This window comes from Falco naumanni, chromosome 6 (assembly GCF_017639655.2).
Source record: "Falco naumanni isolate bFalNau1 chromosome 6, bFalNau1.pat, whole genome shotgun sequence".
Classification (NCBI taxonomy): Eukaryota; Metazoa; Chordata; class Aves; order Falconiformes; family Falconidae; genus Falco; species Falco naumanni.
The window spans coordinates 1,385,112-1,412,688 of record NC_054059.1 but is presented as its reverse complement, the minus strand read 5'-3'; the positions used below and the strand labels follow the sequence as shown (position 1 = coordinate 1,412,688).

General features: G+C 39.0%; 1 protein-coding gene across 3 annotated transcripts in view; it reads right to left on the bottom strand.

The window, feature by feature from the left end:
* Positions 1 to 27,577, bottom strand: part of MMS22L (MMS22 like, DNA repair protein) — a 93,215-nt gene that overhangs the window by 10,376 nt on the left and 55,262 nt on the right. For 2 of the 3 annotated variants that reach the window (XM_040598723.1, XM_040598725.1), the window contains exons 15-20: positions 16,986 to 17,176; positions 14,347 to 14,497; positions 9,151 to 9,293; positions 8,263 to 8,405; positions 7,939 to 8,098; positions 5,521 to 5,690 (exon numbers count right to left, since the gene is read on the bottom strand). In XM_040598723.1, the coding sequence (XP_040454657.1) occupies positions 5,521 to 5,690; positions 7,939 to 8,098; positions 8,263 to 8,405; positions 9,151 to 9,293; positions 14,347 to 14,497; positions 16,986 to 17,176 (958 nt within the window). Of the gene's footprint in view, positions 1 to 1,276; positions 1,420 to 5,520; positions 5,691 to 7,938; positions 8,099 to 8,262; positions 8,406 to 9,150; positions 9,294 to 14,346; positions 14,498 to 16,985; positions 17,177 to 27,577 lie in introns of those variants that run through there. The other variant, XM_040598724.1, reaches the window with a different exon arrangement.

Genomic DNA, 27,577 nt, shown 5'->3' with positions numbered 1-27,577 from the left:
ATCCTAAAGATACTTTAAAAAGCAAAAAAAAAAATTTAGATGTTTGAAGGAACACTGACTAATTTTTGCAGATCTTCTAATAGTTACATTTGAAGAAGGATCAACAAACCTAGCCTGATGCTTCATAAAAGCATCTTTATTTTTTCAGTTGAAGTACACTGATTCTAACTTTCTGGGGTGTGGGATGGGGCAAGATGTAATCTGAAAAAGAAGGAAAGGATTAAATAATAAAAAACCCCCACCAAACCACCCTGCCAAGAGCATTACTGAAAGATACTCTTCTCAACTACGGAGGGAAGAAAGGACAGAGAGCACTCTTGAAACCCTGTAAGGAGAGCTGTTAACTTAAGAAACATTTTAAAACACAGAAAATGCCTTTTTTCTGTAACCTAATGTTTTCTTTATAAAGGATTCTAGGTTCATTATTAGTGGGCCAGGAAGAGATGCTGACTCTCAAAAAAGGTGTAATTTTTCAAACCATGTGGTGATACCTAAATTCTCCCTTCAATAAGGAGGACCCTCATCATTTTTCCTAATGAAAGTTACCAGATTAGCACCAATGTCTTCCAAGATAGAAATTCTTTTTTCCAATGAGACAACAGGGAGAAAAATCACCTTTTATTTTGTTGGGAGCAAAAAACCCCCCCCTTAAACAAAAAATCCTTCTGTGTAGTAGAAAAATCCATTAATCAGTCCTTGCACATGAAAGGCATGTGTACAGCATCAAAGCTTTTCAGCGAAGAATCATCGTACCTCTGACCCTGACACTTCTACCGTTCCCTAAAAGTTTCTGCAGAAGAACCTGGATTTCTGTTTTGGACATGAAGGCCCATTGCCTTTATCTCAACACTGTGCTCTTTGTCTTCGGAAGTGCAGAGAGCAACAGACCTGCACAAAGTCTGACACCACCGCATCCCAAGTGGCAGACGGGATAAATTACCAACACTGCACAGCAGCTGCAAAACTCCGAGTACAATGGCAAAACATCCCAGGCAGCACTGACCAAGGATGGGATTATGAGGAAATCACATGGAACTTTCTTCTTTTAAATCCCACCAGTAATTAACAGAGATGAAGGAAGCTACTGTTGGTGAGACAGAAAAGAAACACATGCTACTGGACTGCAATTCTGGACCAGGAATCTGAAACCAGTCTCAGACCCCTAGGATGATCTCTACAAAGCAGATGGACTTTAAAGGGTTGATAGAGCCGCTCTCTTTTTCCTAACTATGTTCTTTAGCCATCTTCTGAGGCTAAACAAAAAAACAAAAGACACTTTAACGGGAGTAGAGGAGCATGACAACATCTGCTCCTCAGTTTATTAGAAAGGCAACTGATTCCCGTGCGTGTTCACTGCAGGAACCTTTTGTGGCCAGAGCTGCCTCTTTCTTCTGATTTATCCATATATCTGTAAATCACCTGTGGAGAGCGAAGAACCGATTAGTATGGATTACTGGAACTATTCACTGCAGAAGTGCCAAGCTATCTAATGATGACTTATAATATCAGTCCTGCTGTTGGAATAAATCTGCTGGTCACCAATTAATGTTGTACAATTCCTATTAAACACATACTATAATTCACAAAATGTATTAATAAGCTTGCTCAAATATCAGACCACAGATGTGGCTCACAGGAGGGCTTTTAAGGTCTGATCTCTGACAAATGCTGAGCCTGCACAGACCCATTAAAATCACTGGAAAATGTATGTGCCAAGCACTACTTAGAATTAAGCTCTTTCACCACTCTCCTGTATTTAGATAGAAATCTTCTGTATTTGGACAGGATTAACACTAATAAATCAAGCAGGGTATCTCACCTTTACCATCATTAGGTATATTATGCTTATTCCATGCACCCACACTCTATTCTGCAAGATACATTTAAACTACTATTTATTCTCTAAAATAAGTTCTCAACTCCACTTCTGTTCTTTCCCATATTACTGGTAAATGTGTACTAAAAAAAAATCCTGCAAATCATCCTCCAAGAAATCCCTCCAAGAGCAATCTCAATCTGAAATTTCCCATGGTAAGCTTCAGCAATCCACTATCTCACAAATCAGCTCAACTTCTTTTTACAGTGGCAAAATACCTCATGTTAGCTTTTACATGCCTCACTGTCTCTTAATTAAGAGCAGTCCCATAAAGTTATAAAATGACTGTTCATTCATGTTTTTCATGCTTTACTTTAATCCACCACTCAAACAACTCTGAGGACAATTTTGGTATTGTTTCACAACAAAATCTTTTTTAGGTCATCAAATATTATCAAAACAGAAGACATACAGCGAAAGAAATAATATCCAGATAGTAACTCTTTAGGCAAGAAAAAATAAATAACTAATAGTTTAAAAGTTTCTAGAGCTAAACTATTTTGACAAGGCAGCATCAGTGACTGAGTTTGAAGGAAACTTCTAGATAAGCTCAGTGTACAGTGGAGAACAGACCGGTTGCCCAACAACTGTCAGAAGGCACAGCTGTATAGCCCACATGTTTTAATACATTAAACACAAATATAAGAAGTAAATACAGTCAGTCTGAATCGAGGAGAGAGAAATGCAACATCTAGTCTTAATTAGAACATTTGACAGTTATCTGTGCTTGTGTAAAATTAAACAAAGCCTGTAATTTTGATCTTTGATGATGACTGAATTAAAATTGAATTAAAAATAAACCCCTCGGTTTGGGGTGGTGAAGGAGGGTGAGATACAGTCATCAGTTCTGATGAATCCTGAGCGTAGTAACAAACCACGCTGCAGGGAGAGAAGGAGCCTCCTGTGTTGTCCCAAAAGATGAAGAACTGGCCTCTGCGTCACGGGGTGGCAAAGGAAGGCAATGCCCGCACAGCCCAGCCCAGCGGCAGCAGCGCTGTCCTTGCCTTTAAGCCTGCTGCCCAGCTGCGTGGCCGCTGCACTACCCTTGCACAGGGCATGTGGCCGTTTGGGGAATTGTTTTCTATACGATTCAGGAATTCTACCAGATTTCCTAAGATTGCTGCATCATTGAGTGTGTGAAATTAATTGCCTGCTACTAAGACTGATTTCAAATGCTTTCAAAGCCCACATAAAAGGATGGAATAAACCACATTAAAATTAGTTATTAAAAGCTCTAGAAAGAGGGAAGTCTTGCAAACCATTGCTTGCAAAACTAAGACTTTTTCTGAGATCTAAGGAGGTCTTTGAGACAAAGGAGGAGCTGCCCACACCAAAGGAACCGAAGGAGTTCAGGACAATAAAAAAAGATGGAGATGGAGCCTGGAACTTTTCAGAACACTGGAAAGAAAAAAAAAAAAAAAAAAAAGAGAAAAAAAAAGAATTTAAGAGACCTATAAGTAGAAATGCTAGTCAAAGGCTTTTATGCTTTGGCTATGAATAAAGAATTTGCATGTATAAGAAGATATTTTGCATGGTCTCCAAACTCCTGTTTCTTTACCTTCATATAACTGCCAAAGGATTAAGTTGTAAACTAGAGAGTATTAACGGGGACTATGATCTACAGATGTACAGAACAATGTTTGTCTAACAGTAGGGTGAGTCAAGGCTCCTGCACCGCAGTACCGCTGCTCCACCTCCACGAATGGACCCCAGACACAGGGCAGCCACCCAAGGAGAGTCTGACCACACATTTCACCAGCAGTTTAAATTAGTCAAGGTGGGGTTATTCCCAGAGGGTTCTGTTTCTCCATCTTTCCTCCCACCATATTTACGTGTTCCCTCCCACATACACCGTTTTATCATTTTTCTGATACGCCTATTCAGGTTTGAAGGTTTTTTTGTTTGTTTTGTGAAGCTAGTTCCTAGTTGAATCAGCTCACAAACTGCTAGTCACAAAATCATTAAAGCAAGTTAAATGGGAATGTACATGGAGGTGAAAGGGAATGAATTTAGCCCTAAACCAACTTGACTGAATCCAACTGTAAAATGATAATCTGAAAAGTCAGAGAATGTTTAGAATACATTCAAACTCAAAGCTCAGAAGCAGTCCTAAGAGAACATATTTTTTTTTAAAATCTGATACTGAAATATTTCATTTTGAGTTGATTCTAACTCAGAATTTTTCCACTTTCCACAATAAAGGAGAAGGAAGTATTCTGGAATGAATAAAGCATTTACAAGTACGAAGCACTTACAAATACTGGACCTTTAAAAATACAAACAATTAATAAAATGTAGAAGTTCCATATTGAAGCAGGAAAAACAAGTCTTCTCTCCCCAATAGTGTTTGTCAAATTAAAGGGCTACTTGTTTTCTAGAAGCAGCATTTGTCTAAAATGAACTATTTGATCAATAAGATCATGTAGCTTAGCTGGAAAGGACGTGGACTATGCAGCAGACTGCTGAAGAGTGTGACACTAAGGTCACAAAGTCAGATACTGACAAAGAAAAGAGGAAACAAGGGTCCACAACGCTTGGATTTCAAAACCACCTTGAGTGGCTTCATCTTAAATCCACATCCATACATGCACATTACACAGAAACGGTGCTCTCCGGCTAAAATCCTGAATTAGCAAGCAGACAGTCACACTCTGCGGTAATATCAGTGTCCAGATGGTCCTACACGCATATAGCTACTGAAAATACCTACAAAGCAGCAAAGCAAGTCATTCTGCACCTCACTATATAACCGTATTCACTTCCATATGACGTAATCGATCACAATGCAACTTTTGAAAGGAATAAATCTGAGGGATGTTTACAATGTCAACACTGCATTGTTTCACAATGCAATCCTGTAAAGTAATCATTTAAGACTGCAATCAAAATGAAGACTAAGAGGGAAGGGAAAATAGCAAGCAAAACAGATCCAAGGATTTACAAGGGAAAACCATGTCAGCTTATTTAGTTAAAAAACCCATGCTTTTATCTTCCTCACCAGCAGAGATTAGTTTCTTCCCACAGTATCAACAAGCCTTACAGAGTTTCAAGAGTGATAGATAAGCTGAGGGAAGAATAGGAGGCGTAACAGGAAAGAAGGCTTTGGCCACGTAAGCGTAAGCAGCAGGAGCTTGATTGAGCAAAACATATTCTCAAACTATTAAGATAAAACAGTGCCACGATATGCAGAGGATTGTCTTCTGTTCCTAAGGATAACAACAACAAAATAAAGAGCAGCTCATATTTAATTATCTACAGTTAGCCAAGTCAAGGATGATTTAAAACATTTGTTTGCTCTGTCATCTCAACTAGCGTCTTGCTACGCAGTATGATTGTTTGACCCACTGCTTCAGAAACCTCACGTGTCAGAGCCCAGCGTAAACAGCAGGCTGGCTAAAAGCAGCCTGTATACAGCGATCAGAATAGCGGCTCTGGAGCGTACTGCAACAGAGCTGCATGCCATGAGAAGAAAGCCAATGGGGTGGCATTTTCCCTTCCACTTCTACAAGAGAAAACCTCCTCTTTCTGCGTCTTTAAATTCAGCCAACGCTTGTTTTGATTAGGGAAAAAGAAAACATCCTCTGCAACACGAATCTTTTCCTGAAGATACGTTTGTGTGCTGGTAACAGGGTTCAGATACTTACCTGAAGATAAAGAGGCAGGCTTTCCTGAACGGCAGACAGCAAAGCCCCGGGAAGCTCTTTGTCCTGCTGGAGCACAGAGTGCGGCAGCAGTAAACAATCCACGATGCGGAACAAGAGCGGCTGCGCTTTCGAAGTAGCCATTATTGGTGCCCAGAACTTTACCAGACATCCTATTGAAAAAAAACATCAAAAAATCCCAAAGCGATTTACAGTCAGAAAAAAAAAAAAAAATCTGAAAAGCTAAAGAGGCAATTATGTTAAATTAGATAATCCAAGAGTAGCAACAGCAACCGAAATGTCTCACTCCCAGGTACTCGTTCCAAAAGCCCAGTCAAGACTTAAGGTCCATTTACAGTTCAGCAAAATGAAAGTACTACATTGATTCAATATATTACAAGTTTTTCAGCACGTGAAGCTGCTTTAGAAGTACAGTAATGCTAAAGAAAAGCTAGTCTCTCACATCCCTGCAGGAAAATTAACTAGAACTGGTACATTAACACTATTGCAATCAACACACCCCGAAACATTCACCTTACAGCATGTATTCATCACATCTTACAGAGAGACACTGCCTTTGCCTTCCCTTCACATTTATCTAATACCACTGTGGCCACATCAGCAGCTATTGATACAGCAATTCAATGTTAGGAAAACATTAAATATCTTTCAAATCGTATTTAATGCATTTAATTCAGCAGATTAAAAAGAACGAGGGGCAGCCAACTCCACTAAATCAACATGGTCTCTCCAGATCTTTATGGGCTCTGAGTTCACAAAATGACAGCCTCAGAGAGCACCCTTCTTGTTTTCGACTTTTCAACACATTAATGTATCACCTCTGTAGCTTTGAGCCAGTTTTAAGATCTTCCTTTTGAGTTAAAAAAAAAAAAAAAAAAAAAAAAAAGTAAAAAGGTGTTGGTGTGTAAATACCCTAACTTTGAGAAACATCTTTCTTGCAGTGAGGTGTAATTTTTCTTGAGAAAATAACTTTATACTTATGAGTGTTAATATTCAAAATATAGATTAAACAAAACAAGATTCCTATGTAGTAGTTCCCACAGACATTCTTAACTTTTAATTAACTAGAAGCAAAAAGTTCTTTGCTGGAGTGAAAATACAGGAATACCCCAAGAAAATAAGATTTTGAAAATAATGAAAGATCAAAAATAGACTGTTACAAGATACTATTAATCTATAAAAGTCATTCATTACCATCTCTAAAAGCAACGCAAAACAACATTAATCTTGTGGAGTGAAAGAAAACACAATGATCGATCACAGCGAAAGAGAACGATCACTTAACAATACTTGTAATAATGGTGTCTAAGCTTCCTGCTTTGAAAGACGCATGCTCATTCCAGCTAAAAGTACTTTCGTTATCACTGCTGCGATGCATGGGACGGTAGAAGACAAAATCTGACCACAGATGGAAGGTGTTCAGATTTATTAAGTTTCTTGCTTTGTCCTTATAGTTTTAAGAAGCCCTTTTAAGCCTTCCTTATATTGTCTTAACTAAAAAGAAAGGACAATTTCTTGCGCACAACAGCATGACTGAAGATTAATTGTTCCCTACTGCAAAGAACAGAAAGGAGAATACCAATCTAGAATTACTTTACAAGGCTCTGACCCAACATTTGGGTATCTAAAACCAATCGACATATGTCTTATAAATCAAATCATACAGATCTTGCAATAGAAAAGGAAAGTTTTACAAAACTCAAATTCCATTACACCTTTTGCATCTTGGTCACGCTTTTCACTCTGCTCCTTATAATCATGACGCACGCTGGGTGTACACGCAAATCATTACCTCTATCTTTAAGATACATAAACTTTCCCCTATTTTTAAAGGTAAATACATCAGACAGGCACATAATAAACAGCACTCTTTCCATCCTGTCAGTGGTTCCACACTTTAATGAACAAATACTGGAATCTGAACCTTAATAAATGCACAAAGTGTATGTAAGAGAAGCAGTCCTAAAAGGAAGCAAATTACATTCCTAAGCCAACCTGTCCACTACTGTAACTCCAATAAATATGATGTAGCTGGTCGTAACACTGCTTCACTGCCTTGTCATTGTTTCTGGTTTCATTTAGGTAGACCAGGTGGCTTTCAGAAGTAAAAGACAAGAAAACATCTTACTTTTGAAAATGATTTGCAGGGGTAATTTATTTAAAAAAAGCCCAAAACCCAACAATCTCACGAGGAGGTTAGACATCAGGATAAAACACAAAAAATAAGTGGAAGAAAATTAAATACCTAACTGTAACATCTTGGTGACTTTGCTTTTTAAAACCATTAAGATAGATGGTATAGAGGAAAAAAAAAAAAAAAAAAAAGAAAAGATTAAAAGACACATTTTACTGATTTTTTAAAAACTACTTCTGAAAGAAAAGAGGTTGCAAAATAATTACCTATGATCCAGTATGTAAGTTGCAGACCTTCTGGGGGTCCTTTTACCTTCAAGTAAGGTTTTACATACTTTAATACATCACCTAAATACTCCAGAGCCTTTGCTACCATGATAGATTTCTCAGGGAGTGTCTGAAGGCCACTGTAAGTTCTACCAACAGCCTGAGGAAACAAAACCATTGAAATAAATGTAAACTTACTAAGTCTCATAACTTTACCAAGTCTCTCATAAGGTTTGTGCGAATTATTTCTTTTCATACACACAAAATCTCATACATAGTTGCGTTCCACTAAAACTGTCCTATGAACACAGAGATGCACAGTACCTTAATGAATTGGACAAGAGCATTTTTAGGATCTTGCTTGAAAACTGACTCTTCAACATGAGCCTTCGAAAGAATGTTTTCTACTTCTGAGAGTTTAAAGATCAGTCTTGTCATTTCAGTCAGCTGCTCCATATAGGCTTTCCCTGATTGTTACAAGAGAGCACAGCAGTAAATACAGTACACAGTTATGCTTTTCCATTTACTTTAGTCCTAGAATGATAAAACGAAACATGATTTTAAAATTTCTAAAATACAAGGATTCTGCAACCTAGACAACCTGTGTCCAAACTAGTTCTTTTTCTAACAGTTATAAAAGAATGAAGAGTATTAAGTATGGATAATGAATTATTTCATTTTACTGATGGTTTTCTTGAAAATGTACAAAATGTGTATGAAAAATAGCCACTAGAAGATGTGTTCTACAGATACTTAGAACTGCAGTATTTTATAGAAGTGATGAAGTGTTGCTCTAAGAAAGCAAAATATCCTATATAAAAAAGGAAAGAATTAATTGCAGCTGGATTTTTTTTTCTTTTTTGTTCTTTTAGGGCATTCACAACATGATTTTTTACGATGTACTTCAGATTTTCAGTTTTTTCCAGAGACGTTTTTCCATGGGGGAAAAATAGCTTGTCTCCTTGGGAGCAAAGTTTTTGTTCTTTGCTTCCAAGGAAACAAGCTCTTTTATCTTTGTTTGTGATAAATTTGTTATATGCAGAGCAGGCAAACTATCAAAAAATAGCACAAGCAGTGTAAAGAAACACATTTTATAATTAGGCAAAAGTAAAGGAATACAAACAAAAATACATTTTGTAATTAGCTGAAAACGTTTGCCGGTTTCGCAATATAGAATCGTTACCCCCAAATCACGGAAATGTGAACACTCACCAACTGCTCGCCCAGCACCTGCCTCAGCCAGCACACCGCTGGGTTGATCTACGAACATTTGCAAAATGCATCGAAACCAGGAACGTACTGTCAAAGCCTCATAGGATGTATATCCCATGCTAGAAAAAGCTTCACACAGCGCACTGCAGATATAGAAGAGGAGGAAAAAGGTAAAGAGACCTAATGAAAATATGCAAAAAGGTGGTAGAGTGTCTCATTTGGCTGTAGACATATAGAAACAGTGGACAGAAACAATTAGAAATAAAGTAACAGGAAGGCTAACTGGCATTCCTTTTGTGTACTCTACAGACTTTGCTCACAATATCCCGATGGCTAAAGACAGAGAAAACAGTAAATCTGGTAAAGCCACACATTGTAATATAAAAGCATATATACACATGTACACATTTTTGCTACATAAAACAAAACAGAGGGGCAAAATACACACAGTGAGAAATGCCTTTTTCTAAAAGTGGATAATTTGCCAGTATTATCTAAATTGATGACGTACAGTGCTGGAAACAGTTTATCTGAATCAACCTGGAACTTCATACTGAGGCTGCTTTAGCTGCTCTTGCCTCTCATATAAAGCCATCTCAGGTGCCCCATGCTACTCTGAAGTCTGCTTAGCTCTATCTACACAAAGATGGAGAAGAGAAGGTCTGCATTAGCAAATAAAGATATGTCATGCTAGAAACCGAGCAAAACGGGAAGCATGAAAAGGCACCTTGCAGGTGAGAAAGGAAACCCTACACTTGATGTATACTTAGAGAAGCATGCATTTATGTATGTATGTATATGCACAGAATTATACATACGTTCACACACAGCAAACTTGCTGCATGTACTTTCAAACACTCACTACTCTTCTACCAGCCAGTTGTCAGGTCAGAGTCACTGGCACCATCAACACTCAGTGCACAATTCCCGCACCCCGCTGTTCAGTTTTACTTGCTTTACCACCGCCACATTCACTTTTTCCCGAGCGTATCAGCCCCACAACATTAGTTCTGCAGAAACTCCTTATTAACAGGCGGTGGGTCTGTTCTGCACCCTGTTTCCAGTTCCTATCGGATGAGCTCTGTGTGTGCTTCAGGTCAGTGAAATTTCTTGAAAATAGTTACACCTTTTTATTTGAGAGATTTTCTCCCTGGTCAGTCCTAGAGCTTCAACTTTAATGAAAAACGCTTGTACTCTTTTCTTTATATATGTACATATAAATCTACTTATTTTCTGCTGAATTTTTACTCCTGCTTGCAACAGAAAGTCAACACAGGTCTAGATGGAAACCAAACTGGATTCTGTTTCTCACTGAACAACATGTATAAAGCTTTTTTTCTGTTTCATTTAGTTAAAACCAATGTCAACTGTGTACTTTGTCCGAACATCCCTGCTGAAGCACTACTGACATAATAAATAAGGAGACCAAATGCAAGCAAATAAAATATAGAAAATGAAAATTAAATCCCAGTACCAAAAGAGGAAAAAACCAGGATGTTTTATCTTAACGCTCTTTGCGGTAGCGTATAAAGAATTCCAGCCTGATGTAATCTTGGTGTTCACAGCGAGTCTACTTGGCCCCAAAGGCTCACAACACTTTCTGCTGTAGTCTCACTTGTGCTTCTCTTGCTTGCTGGTAGGTAGGTAGGCCACTTGGGCATCTTCCTAAAACTGGAGTGGAATATGCTCCTAATCCTTAAGAAAGGAAAGAGTAGCAACTACCTGCTAGAAGCATGGCAAGTGGTCCTTTTATAAACCAGTGAGCTTATACACGTGCCCAAAGTTAGTTTAAACAGGTTATAATACTGCCACGTACTACACAACACTGATCTGGAGAGGAACTTTTAGGCACTGCTGCAAAAGAAATGTAAGAGCTTCTGCGCGTGTTCCCAGAGCTTACAAGGTCCATAACAGCATCAGGGGGGAAAAAAAAAAAAAAGAAAAAAAATCTTTTTTACTTTTTAACCGAGAATGTTTGATGTGAAAATTAACAGACTGCAGTAACCATGAAGTCTTAAGATCCCAGCACGTGGATGTTTCCATAACTTTTACTCTACAACTGCCTGAAGTAAATAAGTACATGAATTATACTACAAAAAACGGCCATCTTATTAACATATAATAAAATGACAATGTTTAGAGTAGCATACCTCTGTATAATTCTACTAAAAAGGTCTTATCTGAGGTACTCATTGTCCTTCCACAAGGAAATCTGAACACTGTACAGCTCTGGATGAGGTAGGCACGTACCTTCCCCTAGGCTCGGGCACTTCAGTTTTTACCTTGTTGGCCTTGAGGCAACTGACAGGGGAACAGACAACTCTCCCTGAGGCTGGGCTACACCAACACCAACAGCTAAGGGCAAAAATACTTGTCTCTGTGTGACTGTTTCTGTCCCATGCTTCCAGCAGCGGGGAGATTCAGAAAAGCAGAGTGAAAATGTACGCGAGAACAAGACAGAGTGAGAACATACACGCACAGCATCACTTGACTCTGGCGTCACTTTCTCCTGTTAGCTCTCTCAATATGGATCCATCAGCCTGACATTTTAATTTCCTCCGTGGCACAACCTGCCAGAGGAGGGCAAGGTCCTCTCACTCCTTTCTATGGCGGTATTTGGAAAAATAGGCTTGAATTCCCTCGGGGTGCAAGATCCACGTAACCTGGGTTTTCCAAATTCTTGTGCAAGTGCTCTAACCTTTTGTCTAATGTACACCAGACTATTATCATCAATACCAACTGCATTTTTAGATGGAATTATGGCAGCAGGGCTGTACGTGTGTGCTCTGCACTTGCTAATGCAATCGTGCTTTCAAAAACTCGGGCCCAGGAACGCTTTGGCCATGGTTCCAAATACAGTAAATGTTATCTCAGCCAGCACAGTAATGCATCTGTAGAGATATATATATAAAAACATATCAGGTGCTTAATAAATATTATTAATCAATACTTTAGTAACTGTTCTCAGTCACTTACTTGAGTGTTTACTGGGGGAACCAGTAATTAGCCTTAAACACCTAAATTATACCAAAAATCCCATCTAGACATCAAAATGTTTTTCTTGCTCTCACCTGAAAAGCAACAAAATTCAAATTATAACTGGCTATTTATGTGCTTAACTCCTATTTCATGCAGGATGTGCTAGGTATCTGCAACCTTGCATGACACACACCCTGTAGAGATGGTGCAAGAGATATACAGCAAAGAGAGGACTGAACGCTCCTCTCCCAAGTTGCAAACTAACACACAAGGAACTAAATTCAACCTCTTTTAATATCTCCCTGCAAGAAGGCCATAGCCTCATCTTTGCTGATCACACTAAAATAATCTTTACCACATCTTGATTTACAGCTATGCTCCTTAGTACAACATGTACCCTGAAAATGTGCAACATTTTTCACTTTCAAATACAGCCTGACATAGAAACATTCCCTCCTTCTCTCTCATCTCTCACCTCCCCTGCTTCCAAAGCCTGATTCAGAAGCGGGAAGGGGGGAATACACCACAATAACGACCCCCACCACTAATCTATCTTAAAGTTTACAGAGGCCTACTTCAAAGCAAATAAAATTTCTCATGTATATAAAAATCTAACTGGACAACCTGCTCTAGCTGACCCTGCTTGAGCAGAAGCATTGGGCAAGTTCTGATCTCAAGAGTCCCTTCCAACCTAAACGATTCTGTGATTCTGTAAAAATTCAGTGTTGACATGTTAAACATAGGAATGTCATATTTTCTAAATCCATTATTTAATCTAAAGCATCCATGCAGCAGGTCTCAGAAACCTGAGCTACATGAGCATCAATATGCACTCCAGAAACTCTTCCAAGCTCAAAAAGGAAGTTTTAATGCATGTCATTCCTTACCATCATTTTCCTTGTACTTTCAATACTGCACAACCCATCCTTTCTATTCTGCTCTCCTGAGACCCCACCTGGAGTACTGCATTCAGCTCTGGGGCCCCAACGTAAGGACACGGACCTGCTTGAGCGGGTCCAGAGCAGGGCCACGAAGACGATCAGGAGGCTGGAACACCTCTCCCATGAATACAGGCTGAGAGCGCTGGTTGTTCAGCCCAGGAGAAGAAAAGGCTCCGGGGAGACCTTCCAGCAGCCTTCCCGTACCTGACGGGGGCCTACGAGAAAGCTGCAGAGGGACTTTTTACAAGGGCGTGTAGCGGTAGGACAAGGGGTAATGGTTTTAAACTGAAAGAGGGTAGATTTTGATCAGATATAAGGAAGAAATTCTTTACTGCGAGGGTGGTGAGGCACTGGGACAGGTTGCCCACAGAAGCTGTGGATGCCCCATCCCTGGAATGTTCAAGGCCAGGCTGGATGGGGCTTTGAGCAGCCTGGTCTAGTGGGAGGTGTCCCTGCCCGTGGCAGGGGGGTTGGAACTAGAGGATCTTTAAGGTCCCTTCCAACCCAAACCATTCTATGATTCTATGATCCTTCTCAGCTTCCTGAAGAAGTTCTTCGTTTTGAAGAAGTCAAAACATTTAAAAATTGAATATTTACTATATAGCATCCTCAGATTTCCGTGATAATGTTTATCTCAACTTTCTGTAAGATATAAGTTTTTTGTGTTAAGTGTAACTGGTAGAGGAAAAAAGTCCAGTACTTTTAACTAGAAATTTTTAAATTTACCAAGGTACATTATTCAACTTCAAGTGCAGCTAGGGCAGGAGGCTACAGCCTTGCCAATCTGTAACAACTTTTCCCAGATGTAACAATAGAAGGGGGTGGATAACTATAACTATGCAAAGTAAAAAACAGGTTGTGAGTTCAGGCATTTCACTTTATTTCACAGTATTGCCCTTTCACAGAAGTACTTCTCTGAAGATGTTGTATAGGTCTGCAATCTCCATAATGTTAGTAACAACACCATTTCCACTGGGAAAAAATAAGTGGTTTGCTATATAAAAGACAGAGAACTTTCAAAATACTTACCAGTCTTCCTGACAAATTTTTAGTACCTTAAGCTATTTACACATAAAAACAACCGACCAACCCAACCCAAATAACACCCACTATCCCCTATGAAATGTCCCAGATAATTTTAAGAAACCTAGAACTTTGGCAGGTGCAAAGAACCTAGACCATCTTAACGCAACATCATTGTTTGAAGCAACATTTTCCACAAGTCTAACGAAGGAATGGCAAGATACTGGAAGGAAAAGTAGTTGCAATTTTTCACCTGTTTTGAATTAGGTGACTTAGGTATCTTGACACCAGCTGAGGCCACACCATGTCATCCCATCCAAACAGCTGCATCATTGACAGAACAGGCTGTGGCTGGAGATCTGATAGGGCTTTGCCGGGTATATCCAAAGCTAAGAGAGTAAAACCTGTAAAGACAGAAAAACATAGCACCATGTTAATAGTTTCTTTGTACATCCCTGTTCCACTAAAAAGCACTGAAAATTAATTACAATTAATTATGTGTAGATTGGGAGTACCAGAAATCTCAATTAAAACTAGGCAACGATTCTAACAGACAGGAGTTCGTACACATGTTAAAATGTAATCTCTGTCCGAGGGAGTCTGTAAGTCAACATGACACTCTTAATGCAAAGGAGGGAAAATGGATCCCAAAATATACAATGTTAAATATATTCACAAAACCACAGAAGGTTTACCACCTATGCAATCGAAACAGTGTCTTAAAAACTTGGGGTTTTGCCTCCTTGGCCTCCCTTTCATGCCTCCACCCACCACCTTTTCCCCTGTACACACAGGTATTACTGTGCTTTACAGGGCTGAGTTTTACTTATTTGCTTTGTTGTTTTTATACACTTTTCGCAGTGAAGAACTGTATTTGAAAAGAATTCGCTCAGTAAAAGCCGGTACCTTTCTATTTTTAAAATAGCCTTCCATGTATCAGAAGTTACTGTGTAAACAAAGCAATACGGACAAGCTTATTCTTGAAAAAAGGATCTTCATATAACAGTTGCAGATCTAGAAACTGGGACAGTACTTTGCACAGTTTTTGTTATTGAAGCACAACTTTTTGCTGTTTATGTTAGGTCTACCTTGGAATCCGTACCTAACACCACCACAGTAAAAAAAATAAATAAAGCATAGTCTTTATGCTGCAAACGGCAAACGCATTTAAACTCAGGAAGAAAATGTAATCTGAAATGCTGAGCGGTTATTGGGTTATAGGAAATGAGAGGCATCAAATTTGTCAGGAAAACTGACTTTGGAAGGCACTGAAATAAAGGGGCTCACTAGTTCCAAAATTCTCCAATTCAACATTAAATATAAATGCAATATTAATTTATTAAAATAATGATTCATTAAACAATAATTTATCGAAATAATAATTTATCAAAATAATAATTTATAAACCTGCATGCACTGAGAAGCTGATGATTAGACAGAAAAGGCTAATTTTCAGAAAGAACAACAAAGCTATTTTAATTAATGGTATAGGGACAGAGTGTCTTAAGCTATGAGGGACTTCGCGTTTCCTGTGTGTCTTGGAAGAATCAAAGGTCATACAAAGCCCCCACTCAGCCTTAGGTGAGGAAGCAATCTGTGCCAGCCTTCTCCCAGATTATCCCATTGTTTCTGCAGGTTCAGCCATAACAGGGCTGGGGGAGAAATGGGAGTCAGAAATGATGAGGTGAGTCCTAGGCTGCTTGCCTGGCGGAGGGAGCAGGAGAGCTGGGCCAGCTGCGCTCTGCCTGGGCTGCAAGCCCTAAGGCAAGAGGCTCAGGCAGCACAGAACGGTCTGCCTGCCCCCGCGGCACTGCCCAGCGCGGCTCTGTAAAGCAGGTCACATTGCGCTCCCCTGCTTCTAAGTGGAGTTTATAATAGGGTGTTCTTCTTGCTATTTCGCTGTGTTAGTATAAAATAAAAAGATATGACACTGTAGGAAATGAATGAAAGTTTTGACATTAACAACCTCTTCCCTCGATTTGCATTGCTGTTTCCCACGCGTGCCCCAGCAGCGAGAGCAGTGCCGTGGCACGCTGCCTCCGACACTAACGTTACCTACTAACTACTGCCGAGCTGCTTCAAAGGAAGGGGCGTTCAGCTTTTCTGTTACTAACTCGGTACTTCTGAGCTTGTAACTTTATCCAATTCATGTCATGACGGGAAAAAGAAAATATTTTATATTTCACTTCTTTAAACTTTAGTTAAACAGAGACACGATTGCATTGGAACTACAGAATACAACGCTAGCTGCTGATGTCAAAGACCAATCTGGAATTTCTTTCTATCCACTGCCATGCTGACTCTGTTGCACATGAAGTTCACATACATATGGAATGCTGTACTTCAAGATTAAAACCCTTCAGTGTAAAGCAAGATGAATAATTAAAATTAATTATGAAAGTGTTATGAGCATGACCATAAGGTTTCAGCAAAAACCAACAGTCATGTAATCAACCTTTTAAAAATTGTCTTCAAACTTAAAGTATCATTTGAAAAATTTAGTTTGAATTGCAACTGCAATGAATAGTTCAACATAAAATCATGAACTTCTACAAAAAGATGTAAATACTAGATACAGTAAAAGACATTATTCTCATTTATACCGTGTAACATTTGCAACGTGGGTTATAATCTGTGACGAGTAGCGAAAAAGAAGTCAGGCGGGTATAGGTTCAAACCCTTCTGGAGTTCTCAATCTGTTTGTATTCCGTCAAGTAATTCAAGACTACAGTATTTCTTCTTGTCAAAATATTTAGCATAGCATCTACTTTTTGCATTTATGTATATTTAAGTTACAACATGGAAGTAGAAATACCCAAAGTACAAGACCCTTGAAAGTCTGTGACCCAGAAAACAGCACTAAACTCAGTCGCAGGGAGTGTCAGTGCTAACCTGCAGCTGTATCAGCAAGCTGCGGGGAAGGTGGCATCTGTGACATCCTCTGACTCTTCAAGTAGGGAAAGAAATTTCTCCAGAGAGCGCTGGCGACAGCGAGGTGGTGCTCTTTAGCCGCTAATGGAAGCGGTGCGTCTGGGGCCGGGTTCCCTACTTGAAGTCCCTGTCTTACACGTTCATGCACGCTCCTAGGGAGAAACAAAAACAATGTTTACGTTCAATAAACGGAAAATTCACATCTTTTAAAAACGCATTTACAACTATTTTAAACGGTTCAGCCTGAGAACTGAAGGATCATTTTGTGCAATTAAAACCTTTATGCAAAGACATTATGCATACCAGTTATTTGATGGATGAATGATGGCATATTAAGCACCATAAAGTTAATGTTAATTACTAATGTCAACCATTAATTATATGCTTTTTAATATGCCAGATCAAAATGAGAAATAGGCAGCTCTAAAATGAGTATCTGCATTTTGCAACAGCTAGCATGACAAGCAAGTCTGCTTACAATCCAAAGCCAGATGCTTTTTAAAATTTTTTGTCCACAGGGATTTTAGGATAGGGTTATGTACAGCAAATAATGGCAAATTATTTTGATCAACTGTAAAGCTTCCTTCTGAAATCTATTTCTCATTTGTAAAATCTCACCAGGTAGGAGTTTAGATAAGAGAAAAGATTCATTTTATCCTGATGCACTGCAGACAATTAGGTTTGACAGCAATGCCCACAGCTTTGTTAGTACAGTAAGGACAAAAGTTACCACTACACATAACTCCCATCTCTTCCTGAGACAATGTGGCATGAATTCAATAACGCACTCAATTTTCTTTGATTCTTCTAGTACCATTCCTGCTACTTAATCTTATTTGGAAGTTGTGACTTTCCAGAGGTTTAATAGAGATATGTCTGCAGGGAATCAATGTTCTCAGAGAAATGGGGCGGGGGGGTGGGGGAGGAAGCATTAATAAATTTGTCTGGTAGAGCAGGATAGGAGGCATTACTGCACTAGGCTGATCAACTAAATAACATGCTTATTAAAAACAATCTGTAGGAACGCACTATCATTCCTGTTCCTATTTATCTTCTGGTCAACTCAATTGAGATTGTGCATTAAAGCACAGGCAGCATTATTACATTTGCTTTATTAAATTCTATAAACAGCATTGTAAAGTCAGAGTCAAGATATTTATAAGATAATGGCAAACAGTGGAGGCACTGAGACTTGCCATAACACTAACATTTGTAGACTATTTTTTTTTTTTCTTAATTGCCATTCTCACAATAGAAACTGTTTCATAAGTCCTCCACTAGATCTTTATTCTGCGCTCACCCTAATTTGAAATAAACTAGAACAAAAATAGAAAAAACTCCAGGCCCTAGTTCCCTTCTGGGAACATGGGAAAATTATGAAAGAATTACACAACTCACAGCACTCATTAGGACATCTGAAATGGAATAATTTTAAATAAAGAGTAGGCTGGCTGCAAGGCCTTCCCGTACTAGGGTTGATATTAGAAGTGCATCTCATTATATCAAATTAGTATCCAAAAATTCTGCCTAACACATAATTTAAAACATAAAACATACTGGCTGTCAAAGGTAACGATACCTTATGCCTGCCTGCAGGCATTCATTAGTTTCAATAGGACAGACAGAGAGAATTGAGTACCGGCTACTTTTTGAATGGCTACATTTAACAGACATGGAAAGGTGCGTAATATTAGGAGGAATAAAGTATTTCTCTGAGAGACGGCGTGAGTCCAAACATGGGAACAGAAGCCAGGAATTCTAAACCCAACATTTATTCCCTCTGTGGCTTCACATAAATCATACAACCTTTGTTAGCCTCAGTTTCCCAGCCATGATATTTGGATAGTAAGACAGCTTACCCTTTAAGTATGCTGTGAAAACAACCAACGCTTAGAACCTGAGGATTATATTCAGTATGTCAGTTGGTATTCCTATTTACAAGGCATATTCTCCAAGTCAACATGAATTGAAATAGAAGCAAGATTAGCATAAGAAGTCAAGCGATACTTCTTTGGGAGTATCCCCTTATTAAAAAAAGGAAAAAGAAAAGAGTGTAGAAACAGTGAGGTCTAGGGGACAAACAATGAAAAAGTAAAAGCAGGGTTAAAGAAGTTAAAACTGTATTTTTTCCTATTAAAAAAAAAAAATAGAGAGAGAGAAAATATCAACAGTAAAAACAAAGGGCTTTTCTGGTTTTTTGTTGTTAAGAAAGGAAAGCACGATGCCTTATACTTCAGAGAATAAAACTTCTGGGACTAAATTCTGCCCTACTTAGATCCAGACTATGCTGTAAAATTGCACAAAGACCTTTTTCTCTCCTCTAAATTGCCTCTCCAAAGACGGGTGCCTTGCATCTCCTTTAGCCATCTATGCAAAGTAGAAGGGTGTACAGACTTCCAAAGTAAGGCAATATATCTCTGTGTCAGTGGAAGGGCAACACATACAAATCAGTATTTATGTTTATTTATAGTAACCTACACAAATGCTTGCAATAAGGTAAATGCTTAGAATCGATGGGGCATCAATATATACTGCACCTGATGTAGCCAGCTACTTCTACCAACAAGCAAATTTTTTAATTCCATAAAAATATGGATAAATACAGTTCTATTTTTTTTTTTTTCAGGCTTCCACATTTTTCTAACGCTGGACAATTATATACCATCAAACAACATGCCATTTCTGAAACAATATACATCTAGTTTTCCGTTGTGTTAAGAGCTCTGGAACCACCTGTTCCTCATTACTATTGCCTCATTACAACGGCAATAACTTGGTGTGGGTTTTAATGGTTTTAAATCACAGATTTCCTATTTCTGTAAAAAGAGGTGGGTTTTTTCATTTTGCCATCAGATCAAATAAACCCTGGCTTTATTAAAGGAGGGAACGTTTGCGCGACCTGAATGAGGATTGTCCTGGATGTACAGGTATAGCAGTAGCATGTGGGATTATTTTCTACATCCTACACGCAAGTAAGGAACCGCAGCCATTTACGTGGATGCAGGTACTGTAGTCACAAACCGTGCCGTCACGATCATAAACCACACCTTTGCAAGCCCGAATTACCAAAATGGAGTGACGCTTCAGGCCAAGCTGGAAAAGTAAAACACCAAAGCGCACAAGCCTGCCTATACAGTGGAAACTCAAGTCAGTACTAGCCCATAACCTGCAACCTGGCTGGCATCCACACTTAATACGATGTCCTTTAACTTGATCTACAAGGGTTCAGAACTCCCCAACATGAGAGAAGGGTGCTCTCTTCCTACCAGCACTGCCAGGGACACATACTCCCACCCTCAGGGGCTCCTAGGCTATAAATACTATATATGGTATATATATAAAAAACAACTATAAATGGTTTCTTCACAGACGATACTCGCAGTTCCTCTGCACCCAGACTGGCCGGGCCCGCTGCAGCATCCACGAAACTCAGCTGCCCAGTACAGCCAGGATTAAGGTCAGGAAAGTCCTTTTGAAGGACCCGAATGACCTTTTGATGTTGAAACAAATAAATAATTAAAAAAAACAACACCTGCAGAACCAACACCCTTGGATAAATCTAGGGAGATTGGTTAGAAATATATGAGTATTTCTAAAATGATAAATGGCTTTGATGCTTAGAATTTCAACTAACTATCACCAGTTCTTTCAAGGAAAACTCAGGCTAAGTGAAATGAAACGAAGCATCATCACACTCAGCTTCTAAGAAAGGTAATAGGGGCTTTGTGCTCTCTGCAGATCAGTAGAACTTGAATAACACCTGAATTTGGAGATTGCCCTTCCAAATATTCTCCCTCTTATGGTATCACTGTAAGATTATCAACACAGTTTATAATTTTGATGTTTTGGCAGCAAATGCATTGTGTCTTGCTCCTATTTTAATGTTGCCATAGAGGTGGCAGCAGCGACAGAAATGATTGGGGGTAGTTGAGACTTTCTCAGCTATGGGGTAGTTATAAAGATTTCAGTGTAAAGAACTAAAGAGATAAGGAGATTAGCTGATGCAGAGAACAGTGAAGTGAGAGGTTTGATTTCAGCGAAGACAGAAGAGGTTTGCAGTGTCTCAGCAAACCCCAGTCACAGAAGTGATGTCAGCTACTCTGAAATGTGCGCAAAAACAAAGTTATCGGCTTAAGGTCTCCCAGAAGACCAAAAGCCACGTTAATTCAAGGAAAAGTATATCCGTTTCTGCTGAAAAGATTAGCAACAAGTTACACAATAAAAACAGCATTAAAACAAAATCCAAAATAGAAGTGCCAGTGTTGACACTACTCCATTTCACATGGAAAGGTGTTTCTGCTTCCCTTCCCCTCTTACTTGCCAGTATGAAGAAATTATATAGCACTATTGTATGGCAAAAGATTGGGCTTTCCTGTAGAAATCTATCCAGTCGTATTTTCTGTGGCTGTATAAATCTCACTGCAGTGATACAAGCAAAATATGCGCTACTGCTACCTGTGCAGAACTCCGAGATCTCTGCTAGACAGCAGCACACCCAGCTTCAGTGACCAAACAATATTTACCAAGCAGGATTTCAGAATTTAGCTCAAAATCACTCTTCCAATTCCACTTTCTTCAAATGCCATAATAAACAACCAATACTACTCATCTCTACTAATTTCTTAGTTTCATTCCACCAGAACTGTTGCTTCTTATGGTGACCAGAACCAGAAGTGGTGTTTCAGCAGAAGCCACACACACCCCCAGTAACTAGTCCTACCTAAGATTAAGCTGCAAAAGGGCCTTGCACACCCTCTATATGCCTTTGGAAATAAGCCGGTATGGGCATTCAGCTAGTTGGCTATTATGCCATTTAGTTACACGACAGTTATAGAAAAGTGCAGCTATAGCACTCACTTCATTGATCCATATGGATACCAGCTCCCATGTTAACAAACTCACCGTTCAACTTGTAGTTAGTAATTTGTTCATAAGCATTTACTTATTTTCATGTCTGTTCTTCAAATACAGAGTTTACACTAAATACATGTGCATTTCTGAAATCATAACCTGTTATACTACTATAAAATGTAACACAAAGTGAGAAAGAGAATATATTTTTAGAGTGAGTTGATTACTTTTATACAGAATTTTTCAAAACATTTGAAAAAGAAAAGCTAGTTTAAATATGGACCGTAATACTGGCATTCACAAAGGCAAGGACAGAATGGTTGCATCTGGGTTCCAGTCTGCTCTCCATGCAGTATCATGTGCCAAGGCACATGGAACGAGCTGTCTGCTCTTGCATCTCTTAGACACACAGGCTCATGAAAAGGAAATGGATCAGGACTCACAGAAGTGGCCCACCAGCTGCACAGTGGTTCTGCAGTGGCCCAGCTCCTCCAGCCTAACCATGCTTCGAGACTGGTGGCCAGCCACAGACGTGGGTTTCAGACACCTCATGGTAAAGGCTTTTTGTTTCCTGATCACTGGTGAACAATGTGACCAACTGACCTAACGTGTAAAAAGGCGAACCCTCCTTCCCTTGGCCATGGTTACAAACGAAGGTACACCAGGCTGCCGAGCTCCGCGCTGAACTCCTGATTATCGTTGTGTTTAGTAAGTGCACTGACAGCACGCTTACAAGAATTTTAAGAGCTAAAACATCTAGTTTATAGCCTGAAAGTGCCTACGCTGGATGCTAAACAGCTAAGGCCTGTGAGAACAGCCTTAGTGTCTCTGGGCACGCGAGTTTAGGTACCTAGGGAACTTCAGTGCTTAAAACTGAGTCACCTGCCTTCAGACACTTCCACATTCAGGCTGCTGCAGTGAAACATGCGTGAAAGAACGTGACTAAATTCTACCAAAGTCTGATTCAAACATCCAAGTCATCTTTCAAATCCGTTTCTAAGCTCTTTGGAATATAATTTTTTTTTTCATATCCCTTTATATAGCACCCAGTATATTGAGACTGGTATGACTGCAGTAAGAACCAGACAGAAGCAGCAATCCCACCTCAAATCAGAATCTCTCAGCTTAAGTTGTTTCCATAGCTGCAATATACATACAAAGCATCTGTAAAGCTTCTTCATATCTGAGCAACAGCCTTTTCACTCTTTAATAATTAAAAATAACCCCAAAACCAAAACAAAACAAAACTCAAAAGAGCACAAAATTTTCACCCATCTTTATGGAATTAAAAAAAAACAACCAGATTTCAGAAATATAAGCAATATGAGACACTTCAGGCCAAAAATGAATTTTCCCTTCTATTAAAAGAAACATTTGAAAAAAATCCCACTGTTTATAATGAAAGTGTCAGCATGTGAAAGGCATAATGATAGCATCACCACCATCACAGAGCCGTACTGTTGACTGTACAAACAGAACTTGTAAAATCATGATACAATATTATCAAACATATAACATGCCCTCAACAGATCAGTGTTTATTAAATCACGTTTCAGTGTTTTTCCTTCAGTTTAATTTGCTTCAATAATCCACAATAAACTGCATGTTTAAATGTTTACTGCAAAAAGGACGCCTGAATAATGTGCTTGGTTAGGTATGTGTATGATGATCGCTGATTGGCGTGATGAGGCAGGGAAGGCTAACAAGGGAAGAGGGATGCTTTTCAGAACTCTAACATTCAGGACTTTTATAAATTTGCTTTAATTCATCCACTTGTGCTGAAGTTTTTTATAGCATAGACTTGCACATCATACATGTCAGTGTTACAACATGACTTCATCAGGCACAACAGCGTGAAGCATACACAAAGCGACATCCTTAGATGTTGGATGAGATTCAAAGGAATAAAAGGATTTAACGGTTAAAAAGCAGGGCACAAACAGATCTCAGACTCCTGAATCATGATGCCAAAACTGCTCACTTAGTCAGATCACTCTCTTTTGACCAAGAAGTTCCCTAGGTGCCCACAATTCAGCTACACAAAAGCCCTGAGCTGAGCATCTAACCCACAACCTCTGTCTACTGGGGCCCAGAAATCTGATCATGACTCACCCAAACCAAAAGAAAAAAAATAAATAAAAAAAGCAGGCTGCGCAAGGTGCAGCAGTAGCTACCTTCATTTTAAAACTCGGAACACACATGTTTTTTTTTAATGTAACAACCAGTGAGTCAGAGCCTTGAGATAGAGGGCACCTGGGTCCAGTTTTGGCTGACTGCTTTTGGGATCAGGTTCTGATCTTGATTGCGAGTTTTATATTCAGTCCATCACTGGAGGAAAATACGAAATCCCAGAACAAGGAATGGAGCCCATGACACTCCTCTGTCCTCATATTAAGTCCTAACCACTAGGTGACAGATATTTCATCATTTCAGACTGTTGTCTGTTGTTTAAAAAACTAACAAACAAACAACAAAACAAAACCAAAAAACCCCCAAACATATGTAAGTACACATCTTCAGCAGCAGGACTCTACAGTGGTTCCAAGCACACAGATTTCTGTTCTTTATGACACTTAATCAGACGTTTCTGGGCCCACCAGACACACACTAGATTCAATCCTGCACGTTTTCTGTAGGTTAGCAGTACACAAAGTCCCACACAGGAGGTAAGAGTGGCTGGCTGCACAAGACACGCATGCTGTACATGCCAAACAAGCCACCACCCGGCTGGACCCGTCACTGTGGGCCACCAGACCACTGTTTCCTGGCAGTCCCCTACACCATTTCAGAGCAGGAGTCTTCCAAGTCCTACTATCCTCCTAGCTCATCTGAGCAGAGCTGTCAGGCAGGCAGATGCCCTAGTGCTCAGGAGTACAGGGTTAAAAGAGGGCTAAATCACCATAACACTCCAGGACTGAGATGCTCCAGACCATAATTTAGAGGACTTGTTTATATAGGGGGGGTGGGGGGGATGCAGGGAGAGAGGGATAAAAATAGCAGGGCATCTAGCTTAGGCTGTAAGAGAGACAGACATCAGGGCAGCATTTCAATTATGTCAGCTTCTCTGTAAAGCCTTAGCTAATCATTGCTAAAAAAAGAGATACTCCACCTTCCTCCACCCAGAAATCCTAATCATACTGTTCTCTGTTTTTTTCCACATGCACATCAGGAAAACATTGCCCCTAAACACCCCAAAACATATTTTGCATTATGTCCCGTAATTGAAAAAATGCCTATTAACAAAATAAAAAAGGCTACAGATCTTTTCAATTTGCCACACATCAATCGCTGCCTGACTAGAAGCAGATCACATACTCTTCCCTATTGAAACAGTAGGTTTAGACGGAGCCATTCCAATTCATTCATTGATGGTATAAATCTTCAAATCTCAGTGGAAGAGCCTAGTATATTCCTATTGTTAGTGGATCATTGACAGAACAGACTCAACAGTTAAGAAGCTTCTAATGTGACAATTTATATAAGCAGCGTAATTAAAGTATATTAGAAATCCAGATAATCTCCCCCAATCAAACCAATAAAGGGCAGCCCATGGGCATTCAAATCACACATTGCAATTTAGCTCAGGGTCACCTTCCAAAGTTAAACAATATCAACAAAAAATACCTTAAACTAAATGAACCTTCCTCACTACTAAACCTATTCAGGAAATTAAATAAATCTCCTTGAACATACAAATATTTAAAGAACAGTTAAAGACTTTAAACAACCGCTCTTTTTCTTTTAGTGATTTGAAGACTAAAGCCAAGTTTCATTTCTCAAACATTACTTGGGATGTTCCCTAAAACATAGGAAAGAGCGGGGAAAATGTGTCAGATCCTTTTAAATGTTATATTATACATAAAGCAGCAGCAATATTTTTTCACATTATCTGAGATTGCATTAGTACAGATGATGCAAGTTGTCAGTAATTAAATAATTATACTATCAACAGCTAGGAATGTAGCTCATGATTTTTTAATATTCTCACAAGCAATTTTATTTTTTTATGATTTCTGTTCGCATTTTTTTGTTTCATGCATCTTCTACAAGGAAGTCTATCAACTGCACAGTTAAAAGCATTTGATTACATTACATCTTGACATAAAAGAAAAAGTAAATCAAAAGAAGCATTCTTTATAAAACTTCCAAGTTTATGGTTACATTAAAAAAATATAAAATAACCCCAAAACATAACCATTGCAACTGAACCCGTAATAATCAAGAATGAAAACCATACACTGTTCAAATTTTAAGTGAATGTTCCTAACTTTTTTTTTTTTAAAAAAAACAACAGATGCTGTAATACATAGCTTGGCAGCTACTTCATTAGAGAAATATCGTTCAACAACTGTGGCTCTTTGTCACTAATACAGAGGAATTTAGTAGATCTATGTTCTTCACTAAATTCTTTAGATTTAAATGCAACACTACCAAAAGCATGTAGCACAGAAAAGTGACTTGAAAGTCTGAGGTTTTACGACTGTCATCTTTTCCACATAATATGGAAACAATAATATGTTATGCTAGGATAAATAATCAGCAAAGTTACCTCTCATTGCTTAATCCATTTTCCCAATCAAGGAATCACTAAAACGGCAAAAGCAACCATGACCTAATCCACTTCAAAGTTTTCAAACCAAGTATTCAAAGTAAAAGATGCTAGTTTGTCAGGCTGCAGCAACTCTAAACATGGCCATCCCGTTAAACTTTAAATATATTCATTCTTGGGAGATCATTTTCTAGGCTTTTAGAAGGAAGCAGCACATAGGAGTGATAATGACTTAAAACCTAGGTGTAATTTGCATACACTCCTTTACTTTTTTTTACTGGAAGGCAAAAGTTGCACAAAGGCCAAAGCAGTACTAGCCTGAACATTCCCACCCCTTACTGGAGAACAGTGAACGTTCCCAGGATACCACCAACAGACCTGGCATAGACAAAGAGGATAAAAAAAGCTCTTTTAAAACTGATGGATGGAGTTGCAAGAAGAAATGCGGAAATCCTTCAAAAAGGAATGTGGACAGACAGCAACTGCTAAAAAGTTTAACTCAGAAAGAAAAAAAAAACCCCCGACATAAAAAACCACAAATGAAGTGACCTCCAAGCTCAGCCAGCTCTCCTTCCTCTATTATACCAGTTCTTCTTTCATCACATTCTTCCTGCAGCGACCTTTTCCCCATGCGCTATATGGCAGAAGAGAGACCTGGAACGTGTTGTGACCAGCCTGTCCTGTCCTTCTGACTCCCAGACAACTGTGGATGCAGTGAGACTTGCAATGATCCAGGCCAAAGAGATGCCATAATTGTGAGATGCAAGAGAAAGCTGTCTTACAAACACTGGCAAGGATTTCCCGCTGGTTGCTTAATGAAGGTCTTAAATATGTGGGGAAATGGGCCAGCAGTGTACCTGAAACACTAAATTACAAGAAACAGCAAGTATTTGGAAAAGAGCGAGCATAAAATAAAATCATGGACAAAGAAAAGGAAATCAAGCATGGAATTCTTTTTTAGCGGCTGGATTCCTTTTACTTTAAAGGGAGGCAAAGCAAGTGTCACCAAAATCGTGATTCTACAATGTGCAGTATTGAAGATGGGGCAATAAGTTCCAGTGACTATCTATGCATTTAACTTTACATTTTAGAGAAAAGCTGTTCATCAATAGGTCTGAATTCATCATGGATACAAAACGTCAACATATGTTAT